Below are 13,932 nucleotides of genomic sequence, written 5' to 3' on the forward strand. Positions count from 1 at the left end.
GCCCTGCAACTTTGGCCTTGGATTCCAATCCCAGATTTAGCTCTGCCCCAGGGCGAGAAATCTTTTCAAATATAAAGATTGGTCGGTCCAAAACTCCCAATTTACTTTGTCCTGGGAGAGTTACGTTAGGGCTAATTCTTTTCAGGATGGGAAATGAAGTCCTCCAAAGAGTGTTCCTAAGCGGGCTTAAAATGCCTCCTCCGTTTCTTCGGCAACTGCCTGTGCAAGAGGCGAAGAACAGCTGCTTTGCCGGGTCTTCCCAGACCAGCATTTAGGGCTGCTTTGCGGGACCTCACTGGTCACCACGTATCAATGTGATCTTCCTCGACCAGGACAGGCTCCCATTGCTAACCCACCCATTGGACCAAATGGAGGTATGGTGCCACAGCAGCCAGGCATCCCACAGCAACAAGGAATGAGACCCCCAATGCCGCCTCATGGTCAGTATGGTGGTCATCCTCAAGGCGTGCCGGGTTACCTTCCTGGTGCTACGCTACCATGTGGGCAGGGACCGCCAATGGGGCCCCCCTTACCACGGTGGGCCTCCTCGACCTCCTGCAATGTCGCAAGGTGGTTGTTACTGATCTTACATCATCCAGTCCAATACGTTTGGAGATTAAAACTTTTCTCAACTTGTGCTGTTTATACAGCCAAGCTTTCTGTCAATAAGGCCTCCTTGTGACTTGAACAAACATTATCTTCCTACATACCAGAAACTGTCGGACATTTATTTTACCTGGGAAAATTTATTTGGGATAATAAAGCAGGAGCTATTCCTGAAGTTGCAATTTTAAAAAAAAAAAAGCTTGTGTTTGGACTGCGCTGGGCTAGAGGCAGAGTAGAGGGGTGTGCTCATTTTCACTCTTGTTTTAACCAGGGCAGAAGAGCATCAGCGTACCGTGAGGTCTCCACCATGGGTCTGCAGCTGGTTCTCAGCCTTATGCTTTTTGTTGGACGAGGCGGAAGTGAACAAACCATTGCTGTTGGATCTGCTGGGGGAAGTCAGGTCCTCGCCGGGGTATTTGTGTTTAGAAGCGTCGGAGAGGGGTGAGGTGGGTGACCGGAGCATTTTTTCATTTTTATTTATTGGGATTGCCAAGCTGTAAAAGGAAATCACAGTAATGGAACGTCACACACTCAGCACATGGCAAGGTAAATGTTTTATATGTGACCCTCCCATTTAAAACCTGCTGGTAGGAAGACGTTTATTGGGAATTATTATGCCAGGAAACGATTTTATGGCATTAGGACCATAACGAACAATAAGCAAATTTCGTTCATGGTTTCTTTACTTGTCCTCCCAGAAAAAAATAGTAATTCTGGAGTTAAATAACTAAGCACAATAATACCTTCATTTCCCAAGTTTTTCATCCAAGGATCTCAAAATACATGACAAACAACTTACTGTTTTCCTAACAAGTGTAAACAGCAGGTAACGGGTAACTCAAATTATACACGAGATCTCCACTTCCAAAAGGACTTTTGCTAACACCTGAGCTTATACTAATTATTATATGGAGAATAACAGAATCACAGAATAACCAAGCATGAACCCACCTTCTAATTGTTAGGTAGCCAGGCATTGATCAGAATAAACAAAGAATAGAAAACTGTCATTAGAAATGTCATTTTCTGATTCCTAGCTCCTTATTTTACCTTCCAAACTATTGTCTATGCCTGAATATAAATCCCCCCCCCACCAAAGACCACCAGAGAAGGGAGTCATATTTGAGTCTTTGCAATGTATATTATGTAGATAGGGCGCTCTCCGTTACTTTATTTTGAAACAAAAATCGGGGGAAGACACATTAGCCTCAAATAAACTCAATCATTGCTACTTTGGGATGCTTCTAGAAGGCACCTGGTAGAGTCAGTTAAAATAAATTCATTAAAAAATAAATAAATAAAAACAAATAAATAAATTCATTCAACAAAGATTTAGTCATTATTCCCGCACTTGTGACTTCTTAATTGCATGTGTTGACTATCACTGCAAACAAGCCATTAAAGTCACTTTTTATTTTTAAGCAATTTCCTTAGTTGGTGGTCACAGTGTAGAAATTACAAACACAGGCCTCTAGAACAAATGAGAAGCCAAGGTTCTTAATGTTATGCAAACAGATCTGTGCAGGGAGAGAATTTCTGATGACAGCTTTCTGGTTTAAAAAGTACTGTGCATCCAACAACTTAGAGTGAGAAGGTGTGTTCTCGAAAACTGCCTTGGACGAGTCAGAAGTGGCTCTGCAAGTGAAGATGAAAACTCTGATGTTGAAGACGGATGTGAACCGTCTGAATATAATTGTTTCTTTTTTTTTTTTTGCAGTACGTGGGCCTCTCACTGTTGTGGCCTCTCCTGTTGTGGAGCACAGGCTCTGGATGCACAGGCTCAGCGGCCATGGCTCACGGGCCCAGCCGCTCCGCTGCATGTGGGATCCTCCCAGACTGGGGCACGAACCCGCGTCCCCTGCATCGGCAGGCAGACTCTCAACCACTGCGCCACCAGGGAAGCCCTATAATTGTTTCTTGACATGTGAGTGAAAAAGTCTTATTTCTAAGTCTCAATTATTTTACATACTACATGATTTTAAATGTTTGCAGAAAACTAAATTATTATATTAAATATTGTCATGAATATATGACTATTTCTTCTTCATCATTATAAGTTTATCTATTCAAGTTGACCAAAGTAACTTTGAAACGTTCTTGGGATCGCATCTTCGGGAGGGACAATCACCATATATGAAAGATTGTCTTATTACACAGGTAAAGCTTAACAGTGCTAATCACAATTCCAGAGGTACACAGGCCACCTTTCCAAGAAAAACTCAAAGCACTTTCATATGCACTGAGTCCTTACTTAACATAAGTGAAACTATCAGAGCCAAGAGGCTCTGCCAGCAAAAGCTCTAGAGCAAGAGCTTTTATCCTGGGGTCCCTGCACTTGCGTGGAAAAGAAGTTGTATCTTCACTTTCCTTAACCTCTCACTGAAACTGAACATTTCCTTTAATTATGAACGAAGGCAAGAAACCAGAGTAGTGGTTTAGCAGGAGTATTACTAGCAAGACCTGTGATTGTGTCACCAGTGGAAACCACAGATATTTTCATGCCTTATCAGTTGTTGCAGACATCTTGAAATATGGTTTACACTCATCACTACTAGAAATTATGGTCATTACTAGATCTGCTAGAAAGGTTATTTAAGGCATGAACAAAGAAGCACATATATAACTCTATCACACATTTAAAAAGACATTTTTGAGGGCTTCCCTGGTGGCGCAGTGGTTGAGAGTCTGCCTGCCGATGCAGGGGACGCGGGTTCGTGCCCCGGTCTGGGAAGATCCCTCATGCCGCGGAGCGGCTGGGCCCGTGAGCCATGGCGGCTGAGCCTGCGCGTCCGGAGCCTGTGCTCCGCAACGGGAGAGGCCACAGCAGTGAGAGGCCCGTGTACCGCAAAAAAAAAAAAAAAAGACATTTTTGAGTCGTATTTTCCCCATTCATGTTTCCTCAATATTTTGGGATACCATTGCTTGGCCCAGAGGGCTGTGGGCTCGGCCAGCTTGTGTGCGCTGCTCTCTCTCGCTCAGACCTTCAAGGGCTCTCGCCCTGCTTCCCGAGGTGATTCTAACACTGCAGCGGGCCTGTGCTCAGGTGCCCTCGCTCTCCAATTTCCTCTCCGGGTTTTAGTACTACTCTACATCTTCTCCTAACCTTTCAGTTTACATTTTTATGTGTTGCGCTGAAACATTAATCTCCCCTTAAAAATTCTATGTACACAGTCAGGGAGAGTGAGCAGTGTCTTAGCAGAGGATAAAGTGGTTTCTGAGCTGTGCTGTTTCTAAATGGAAAGGACTTCTATGACTGATGATAAGCTGCTCACTTATAATAAACATCTGGGACCTTGCTTTGCTAGGAAGCCTTTGTCACAGAGGGGATTCAGTGCCATGTGCGTCTCTCTGGAACCCCTTGAGAGGAGGGACTGGGTGGCTGTTTCGCCTTGGAGACCCAGATCCTGTCTATCACTGCAAATTCAGTCTATAGCCAACGCCTTTAGGTGTGTCATATGGAGATTCTGCTCAAGTTTATATTTTTCACTGGTGTAATAAGCTTAGTGTTCTCACGGGTTTACTGGCTATTAATTCAGTTTGTAAGTTTTCAGAGTGGAGGGTGTGTTTTTGAAAGGATAGAACTGTGTGTAACTAGTAACTGGTCTTTTGTTATAAAGAAGTACTTCCAGCGCACCTGGAGCTGTGACAAGAAGCACACGTCCAGGCATACTGGTTAGTCTTGGGTTAAACCAAGGGAAAGGAGTCTGCATGAGACAGGCTGGGACCCGGGACCCTCTGCTGCAGTGCTTGCACCTGGACAAACATCTCCTTGAGCCACAAAACGCAAAGAAACTACAAAGGACTAAAAATAACTGTATGCACGGGCAGTTGGAACAAATTATGAACATGATACAAAAAGACCAAAAACCCAACTGCCACTTCTGAGGAGTCCGGAGCAAAAAAGCAGGGTGTCAGGAGCAAAAGTAGGTTACTGCGCATGCCCCCTGCACTCAGAGCCAACAAGGGGGTGAGCAGACCTCCTAAGCCACCCCTCCAGCCTGGCCCCACCCTACCCTCACCCCATTTAAGGAATCAGCTTGCCCCCCATCAGACAGCGCGCAAGGGAATCTGTTACTTGTCTTTGTTCCCTCGTGCTACAGCATGAGCCCCAGTAAAGCCTTGTCTGAATTTCTTGTCTGGCCTCTTATCAATTTCTATTGATTAAGGAGCCCAAGAGGCTTGCTGGGCAACATGGAGACCCAGAGCAGAGCAGTCATTCAAAAATCCGACTCTCCCCCAGTAGGCATGTGCCTCTCAGACCCAGACACGCCTCCAGCTCCCTCTGCCTTCCTGGGAGCGCGAGTACCTGTTGACGTTCACGTTGCAATGGTTTGCGGACAAAGTACTGCTGGCGGAGGCAGTGAGCCGTGAAGAGCTCTCCTTCTCTCCCTGAGCCTTCCTGATCTCCCGGTAGTCATCTTCGCTGTCACACTGCATGGAAAGAAGCAAAAGCCAGTCAGCTTTAGATTTCAAGGGATCACAGCGAGCTCCCATCACCAACCAGCACATCTGGGCTTCTCTGGACAACATCCTGAGCACCGATGTGGCTGCAGCACTCTCGGCCCTGGCCTGGGTTTCCCATCAGCTACTCCGTGAACAAGGAAGCAATCTGTCAGCTTACTGAGAGGAAAAAGCATGACACGAAGATCAAAATTCAGGAGGGACCATTGAACACTTCTTTACCAACAGGCAGATTCCACCCTCCAAAGAAGACCTGTTCTGGAGTCCCACTGGAACTTCAGCATCCCTCCCTTTGGCATTTCTTGGTACCCAAACAAGGCATAGCGACCTATCCTGGGCTTAATGTTGTAAGGGCAGTGACAAGCTCGGACCTTTCTTTTGAAATTCATGGCCTCAAAGGACATTTTTATAAAACAGTAGTTTGACTGGATTCTTGTTTTCCACGATTGTATCCTAGGCGTGTACTAGAGTGTCATGCACATGCACTCAACCAAATTCCATTTTTGGTGAGATCGCAGCAACACAGTACAGGCACATTCAGGGCTCTCAGCAGAGCTTTCCAGGAGACAAGCACCGGCACCAAAGATAGAGAAATTTTGACCTTCTCTCTCTAGCTGGGATTGTTATACAGCCTCTATTGCAAGGACCCCAGCAGCTCACGCCGAAACTGTGCCCCCAATGAGGGTCCAAGCCAAAGCTCTGAACCCCCAGTTCTGGCCTCCAGGGCTCTGGCAGGGCTAGACTCTGCACCCTAGGCAGTCAGGTCTGTGGTGTCCCATCTCCAGCACCCAAAAATGAGGGCTTCACACCCCAGATACTGAGTAAAGAGTGCTGTGAAAATGTTCTTTCACTTCTCTGTGTGAGTTTAATGATGATTCAGTAGATTTCATGAGGAGAGCTGAGTATGAGGCTTAGTGTAAATGAAGTTTTGTAAGTTAAAATTAAAAAGCCCATGAATAATAAAATTATTTAAATACAGAATATTATGGAATATACATGTATGTTTTTGCACATCTCTCTATCTACATATACCTATACAGCTATATATATTTCCAATCTATCTGTATGTTTATCAGTTTCTATCTCTGAAATACCTCTCTCTCTCTCTTTCCATCAGCCTGTCCATTTCTCCATCCATCTCCAGATGACTGGCTGATTCACTCATTCACCAATTAATCACCTGGGGATTGATGGACAAATCAATCCAACGAGTAAGGGGGAGGGCAGGGTATGAGAGGAAAACAGAAGGGAAGAGGGTAGGTATGTAGTGAGCTAACCCGCATTATTGCATTATATCATCTGAATCTGACAACACCCCTGCAAAGATGTCACCATTTTACAAACAAAGAAACTGAAGTTCACAGAAGGGAAGGTCACCCCGGAGGCCAGGGCTGACTGCGTGATTTGCGGGCTTCAGTGCAAAATGAAAATGCTGGGAGCCTTGTTCAAAAAGCAGGAAAAGATGCTTGACGTCAGGCTTGGTGATGTTTTTTTGGATTTAACACCAAAAACAAAGGCAACAAAAGCAAAAAATAAACAAGTGGGACTACATTAAACTAAAAGGCTTCTGCACAGCAAAGGGAACCATCAACAAAATGAAAAAGCAACCTACTGAATCGGAGAAAATATTTCTAATTCGTATATCTGAGAAGGGATTAATACCCAAAATATATAAAGAACTCATACAATTCAACAGCAAAGAAACAAACAAACAAAAAAATCCAGTTGAAAAATGGGCAGAGGATCTGATTAGACATTTTCTAAAGAAGATCATATGGATGGCCAACAGGTACATGCAAAGATGCTCAACATCACTAATCATCAGAGAAATGCAAATCAAAACCACAATGAGATAGCACCTCATACCTTTCAGGATGGCTATTATCAAAAAAAATAAAACTAATAAGTCTGTGAGGATGTGGCGCAAAGGGAACCCTTGTGCACTGTTGGTGGGAATGTAAATCGCTGCAGCCACTGTGGAAACAGGATGGAGGTTGCTCAAAAAATTCAAATAGAACTACCACATGATCCGGCAATCCCACTTCTGGGTATTTATCCAAAGAAAACGAAAACGCTCATTTGAAAACATATCTGCACCCCCACGTTCACTGCAGCGTTATTTACAATGGCCAAGACGAGGAAGCAAATGTCCACGTCTAGACAGATGGATAAGGGTACTGCGGCATACATGTGCGTACAACAGAAGAAGGAAGCCTGCATTTGCAACAACATGGATGGACCTAGAGGGGATTATGCTAAGTGAAATAAGTCGGAGAGAGAAAGACAAATACCTTACGACCTCACTTACATGCGGAACCGAAAAACAAAAACCAAACCTCCTCCCAGCTTATGTTGTCAGACTGCTGATTGCTTGGGGTTGGGGGGAGTACAAAATGGATGAATGAGGTCAAAAGGTACAAATTTCTGGTTATAAAATGAATAAGTCATGGGGATGTAATGTAATATACAGCATGGTGACTATAGTTAATAATACTGTAGTGCATATCTGACAGTAGCTAGGAGAGGAGATCTTGAAAGTTCTCACCAGGAGGAAAAGAAATTTGTAACTGTGGAGAGTGACGGATGTTAACTGGACTTACTGTGGTCATCATTTTGCAATACTAATAAACCAATATCAAATCATTATATTATACCTCAAAAAAAAAAAAAAAAGAAAGCAGCTAAAGAGTAACATTATAAAGTACTAAAGCCGGAAACATTTCCTTGTCTTTTGTGTCTTTCAAAGTCTCTCTCTTGACCTGTCATGGTGTGTTTATTTGTGCTCCTTGAGGCATGGGGATACCTGGGGGGCATGTGTAGACACTCCCAAGTACCGGGGGCCTGGGCCTGCGACAGGGCGCTTGTGCGCAGCCCACCAGTGAAGGGTTTCCCCCGCCAGCCAGTTGTGGAACCCATGGGTCAAGGGGTGAGGAAGTCCAGTTAGGTATTTCCCCTTCCCCAAGGCCAACTGGCAACCCCTTGCGGATTGGATTGCAATCTCCCCTGGAGGACCCCTCAGTACTGGGATTGGGGGTGGGGAGATGCCCATCCTGACCCTGACCCTCATTAGGCCTGTGCCTTGGCCCCTGGATGGGGATGCGGATGGGGAGGCTGCACAGGGCTAGGAGTGCAAAGGGGCCACGGGGCAGGCAGAACCTGTCCTGGGAAATGGGCAGGAGGTGGGACCGCGCAGGCTCTATCGTCCCATCGCACTTCACTTACTAAACACAAATTCAAAAACAAAATGAAGAATTCCAAGATGGCAACTGCAAGCATTAACCTCCAAGTACAGAGCCCTCTGAGCAGGGGCCCTGTGGGGAAAATACTGCACAAACCACATGCTGACTTCTTATTGGGATACCCTGGAGCCACAGACCCGGGCTTCATTCCTGGCTCTGCCCTTTCTCACCTATGTGAACCTGGGGCAAGTCCCTTTAGGCACTCTGAGCCTCAGTTTCCTCATCTGTAAAATGGGCATGACGATAATATTTGCTTCATAAAGTTGTAAGGACTTTATAAACGATTTAATATGTACAAAAACAGCATCCCTCATGGGGACATATATACGTGTTAACTGTTGTGAATGATTTTGTCCTAAATTTGGGACCATCCACGATGACTACAATCTTTGGCTTGTCACGCATTGTGTTTTCCACTGTGGTCCAAGTTATTTTTGAAGATGTAGTAACAGGAGGGAATAAAAATCCTCAAAATTGGTTTTAAATTATGATTAAATTATCCCTGTGTTAAAAAATCTTCAAAAACGGCCAAACGGCCGAGCATTTGGGTCTGCTTCCTGACAAACGTCCTGCTCTCCAAGTACTGGAGCTGCCTGTCTCACTTTGTTCAACCCGCCTTTGTTCAGCTTGCTTCCCTCCTTTGGCGCCACCTCATCCCTGACCCTCTGATTACTCAAAAGTCCCTCCTCCTGAGGGCCCTGTTCCCAGCCCGTCTCTACCACAAAGCTCTCCTGATCAATGCCACGGGAGCGCCAGCCGCTGGCTCTGATGCACCGGGCTGGTGTCGACTCCCGGGGCCCCGTCGTCCACGGTCCCCGCTAGGCACTTCCGGATTCACGCCTCACCCCAGTCACAGCCTTACTAAACTCTCTGAGGCTGTTGGCTTCTAAAGTCCATGAACGATCCCATCCCTTCCAGCAAAGAATGGGGTTCACCCGTGTTTAGCTTTTCTCACAGGCCCAGCCTCCAGCTTGCCTCTGCACACACTCAGGGAAGATTTCCCGTTCGCCTACTTCCACATGCAGTGAGACGGACCTTAACGATCTATAACATGGGAATAATAAGGATACTTCCCTCGTTGGGCCGTGCTAAGGATTTAACTGAGTTAATACATGTCAAGTACTTACAAAGGTATCTGGCATATATAAAGTGCTCTATGAACGTTTGTTGAGCAAAGACACATAAAACTCCTGCTCCGGGAAATTTCTAGACCAGCAGACCTGCTGCCCACAAGTTCAGGGACAGCCCTCCCTCCCGCCGTGCCCTCAGCCCCTCGGGTTTCCAGGCCTACCTTGCGTTTCCTCTTGGATTTTGGCAAAGCCTTTTCTGCGGGCGCATCGGATGCGTGGCTCGGGGGGGCGCTTTCAGTGTCCTTGGCCGCGGGAGCGCTCAAGACCCCCGGCTCCTGGGGCAGGTGTTCTGGGATCCTGGACAGGAGGGTCAGGTCAATTTTGACCCAGAGTGACCTGACCTCGTCACTGTCCTTCAACGGGGAGAGAAGTTCATTGCGGCCGAAGGGGACCAGGGTATAGAACTGCTCTTCCAGCTCCTTGGCGATGTCGCTGGTGGTCCTGGCGTTGATAGAGCCCACAGGGGCCCGCGGGCCGCCACCGCCGATGCTGCTGGCAGCCTCCTTCAGCCTCGGGTCGTTCCCGGAGGCGGCAGTGGCCTTGGACAGAGGGTAGTCCTCCTGCTCCGACTCCAGTTCCGAGTCCGCGGAGGAGGACGACGAGGACGACTCCGTCTCGATGAACTCCTTGGATTTGGGAACGATCCGGCTCAGCCCCCGCGTGCGGCGCTTCTCGCCGGTTACGGCCGAGCGCAGCTCCTTGCGGTGGCTGGTCCTACTGTTGCCGCAGGGCCGGGGCTTGGGGGGCTCCGGGGGGATGCCCGCGCTCGCCCCCAGCGCGTCCGTGGCTGCGGGCTCCTCCGCCCGGTGGCCATTGTCGCCGGCCGAGGTCCTCTCGGTGCGCCGCGTGGGTTTCTTGCCCGCGGACCTCCGGGCAGGCGCAGGCGCACTCTCGGCGGGCGCACCGGCCACCGTGGGCGGCGGGGCGGCAGCGGTCACGGCCACGGCCACGGCCGCGGGCGGGGACTTCTGCTTCACCCCTTTGCTCCCCGGGGCCTTGTTCGCGGTCCTCGGCCTCTGCTCCTCCTTGCAGGCGCTCTTGATGTCCTTGTCTCTCAGGCTGGTCGGGCAGACGTTGTCGGGAAGCTTCCCGCAGTCTGGCGCTTCGTCCTTCACCGGGGTGTAGTACTGATTGCTCTCCGGCCCGTGGCTTTCATTTTGGATCAGGATAGGAGGCTTGTGGGGATTAACTTTGTTTAGCCATTTATCCAGCTGCCACTTGTTAGAGGACGCTGGTTCGGCCTAAAAGCAGAAAACCAGCAACAAACACATATCTTTTATGATGGGCTCACTTAAAAGAGGCCTGGCCTGTTTTCCTCTTGACTTAGGGCAGAAAATGGATGGGCTGGAAACACAAGGAACATGGAAGCTGTAGGTGTGTGTAGCATCAATGGGCACACAAGATGCAGAGATGCTGTCAGCTTCCTGGTCCCCGGCACTGAAATGCCAGTGCAGCAGTTTGAGGCCTATTTGGAAAATAAGGGGATGCACTCTGCTTCACTAGGACCCATTTCCAACATTTTTGAGGGTTATACAATGTATATATTTTTATATTTATACAGACATACATAAACTTGAGAGTCCATAAAAGTTAACTGGGGTGTAGTTTGGAGACCCTGAGTGTTAAAGCACTCATTTTTTGTGAGACTTAAAATATGGGGAGGTGAGGGGGGGTGGAATTAGAAAAGGGGACTGAGTGGAAACTAAACTCCCGAAGAACTACCTCTGTGCGCCCTGTGCACTTCGATGGCTGGACTTGGTTCGTCCATCCTCAACCTGCATCCATCACACTTTGCCCGAAATATTTCAGATGAGGAGGTGACAATGGAAACCTTTTCTGCAAGCAGTTTTGCTATCTTAAAGCAAATCCTGGACATTTCAGGTTTTAAACTCTGGCCCATAGATTGGCTCCGGGGGTGGGGGGCGGTGGTGGGGAGTTGGGAGGGGAGGTCAGTGAATGCCCTGTAACAGAATATGAAATGTTATGTAGACGCATTTTTCGAGGAGAGGGACATAGCTTTCACTCACATCTCTAGGCAGCTATGTCTTATTCAAAGGTTAAGAACTGATGCTTTTACAGCGAGTAAATGTTGATTTCTAATAAAAGTCCATTTATCCAGCATCTGTGATTATTATAGAAAAGAGGTATATTGATAAGTGTAGAACTTTAGCTAGAGTATTATCAATTTGTGAAAATATGTGAAATGGGGAAAATTTTTGAAGTGATTAAGGTGATGTATTTTTCCTTCCCTATGGTCTCTACCCTACGAATTCATGGCTTCTGATGATCCAGGGGAAGACTAAATACTAGCCTAAAATAAAGAATCGGCTTAGCTTTGCATTTCAAACTTGGTTGGTTAAAGCCCAGAGCAAGTCAGGTGCCCTTGTAGGAGAAAACCACTGTTTTTTAACATAATAATTTCCCAAAGCTTGCTTTCATGTATCAAGATTTGGTTTTCAACAGTGAGGTTGGTATTAAGAGCAGAACTTGGGGCATAGCCACATGCAGCAAGGATCTTGGGGGAGGGGAGGGAGGGGAGGGCAGTATATTAGGCCCAAGGGTCCTGGCTGAGTCTGGAGGCATCTGGGGCACAGCTTAGGGAGATGGGAAGCCTTTAATGGGCCAGCAGGGCCTGGGGCCAAGATGAAGTGGCCACAGAGTGTGGGCACCAGGCACTGGAGCTGTGGCAGGGACCGTGGACATCCTGCTGGTTCCCCCAAAACAGATGAGACTGTCTACACTTCAGGGGACCACAGTGCAGGGTGTCCAGGGACTGGAAATGATAAGAGACATTTCAGCGGAGGCCAGCATGGGGATGCCAGGCCCTTTCCTTGGCACCCTGAGGATGGGGAGCCTCCCCCTGGGATGCGGGTGTGGAAGGGGAATGTCTCATGACCCTGATAGGGAGTCTGGTGTCTGACTTAATTTTCTGCTTCGTTTGCTTTCAGGACATCCAAAGGACCAGGGCTCCCACGCAACAGGCAAAAGAACAAAATGATACATCTTTTTTTGCACCTCTGCGTTGTCCTGTGTCAGTTCTGACCTCGCTTTAAATTGGCTTCTCCAGAGACAGGGAACAATGGAACCTGCAGAGCACACCTGACCTGGTCCATCCTGCAACAGTGACGCAAGAGAGGACGTAGGGCAGCAGGACCTCTTCTTCGCCAAGCGGAAGCTCTCGCCTGCTCTGAGATTCGCTGGGTGTGGTTGAAGGCTACTTTGGTGGCAAACACAGCTATGGCTCTGAGGCTGTCTCCTCCCCACCCCATTTCTCTCGGACCACCGGCGAGTCAGTGACTTCTGTGCCTCAGCTTCCCCAGATAAATGGGGCCCAGTAGGGCTTCCCTGGTGGCGCAGTGGTTGAGAGTCCACCTGCTGATGCAGGGGACGCGGGTTTGTGCCCCAGTCCGGGAAGATCCCACATGCCGTGGAGCGGCTGGGCCCGTGAGCCATGGCCGCTAAGCCTGCGCGTCTGGAGCCTGTGCTCTGCAACGGGAGAGGCCACAGCAGTGAGAGGCCCACGTACCGCAAAAAAGAGAAAAAAAAAATGGGGCCCAGTAATATGAATGGATGCTGAAGCGGCCTTGCAGAAGGGGACACACACGGGGAGAGGGTGGACCACTTATGGCAGAGCCTGCCACTCACGCTGGCCCCAGCACCACGTCTCACACTAGCTTGCCCTCATCCCCAGCATCCTGGGCCTCCCACACCTCACATCTCTCATGTGGGAGAACACAGACGTGTGCCTGGAGCCAAAACACAGTGGCTCGCAGGGAGACTCCCACTAAAACTTCCTGGAGGGAGCCTTAACAGTGAAGGGAGAACTGAAGAACTTGAGTATGGGCCCACGGCCTGATGTGCTCTAGGGTCATTTTTTCTGCTCTTCACAGCTGAAGAAATGAGGCTGAAGGACCATTTTCAACACATCACTAAATCACATTCTCTTTCTCAAAGGATCTACAAGGACCTCCTCTTGCCCCTCAAACAAAAATCCAAATTCCTCGGGCATCCATCATCTAACAGCCATCTTTCCTTGCCAGAACACCTACAATGTGCTCCCACTTTATATGTATCATCTAACTGAATCCATACAGGTAAGAAATACTGTTGCCCCTAGTTTGTAGACGGGGCTCAGAGAGGTTAAGTGAAATGTCCAAAGCTGCAGAGCTACCAGGCACCACCAAGGCTAAACCCACATTTGTCTGGGCTTACAGACCAGATTCTCTCCCCTGCTGCTTTGCCAGTCTCCCATTACTCTCTGGTGTAGCCTCATGGAAGAGGGACCTCATTTCTTTTGAGAAATGTCAGTCTTCAACCTAAAATGATAGAATTAGATTGATTTCTGGAGACACCACTAACTCTCCAAATAATACCTGTGGCCTTCTGTTATCCTGAACTGCATCGTCTTTTGGTGTCCATAGCCATTCTGTGTATATAAATCTTGTGTCTTCAACAAAGTCAAACACTGCTTTCCAGCAGGGGCCAGGTCTCTGCTT

At 48.0% G+C, this 13,932-nt stretch overlaps 1 protein-coding gene across 2 annotated transcripts in view; it reads right to left on the reverse strand.

Moving 5' to 3' along the window:
- AFF3 (ALF transcription elongation factor 3) overlaps positions 1-13,932 on the reverse strand; it is a gene marked incomplete at its 5' end in the record, with an annotated part of 565,770 nt that overhangs the window by 29,124 nt on the left and 522,714 nt on the right. For both annotated transcript variants that reach the window (XM_079720377.1, XM_079720376.1), the window contains 3 exons: positions 899-1,100; positions 4,913-5,037; positions 9,598-10,677. In XM_079720377.1, coding sequence (XP_079576503.1) covers positions 899-1,100; positions 4,913-5,037; positions 9,598-10,677 — 1,407 coding nt within the window. The remainder of the gene's footprint in view (positions 1-898; positions 1,101-4,912; positions 5,038-9,597; positions 10,678-13,932) is intronic.

This window comes from Hyperoodon ampullatus, assembly GCF_949752795.1.
Source record: "Hyperoodon ampullatus genome assembly, chromosome: 15".
NCBI lineage: Eukaryota > Metazoa > Chordata > Mammalia > Artiodactyla > Ziphiidae > Hyperoodon > Hyperoodon ampullatus.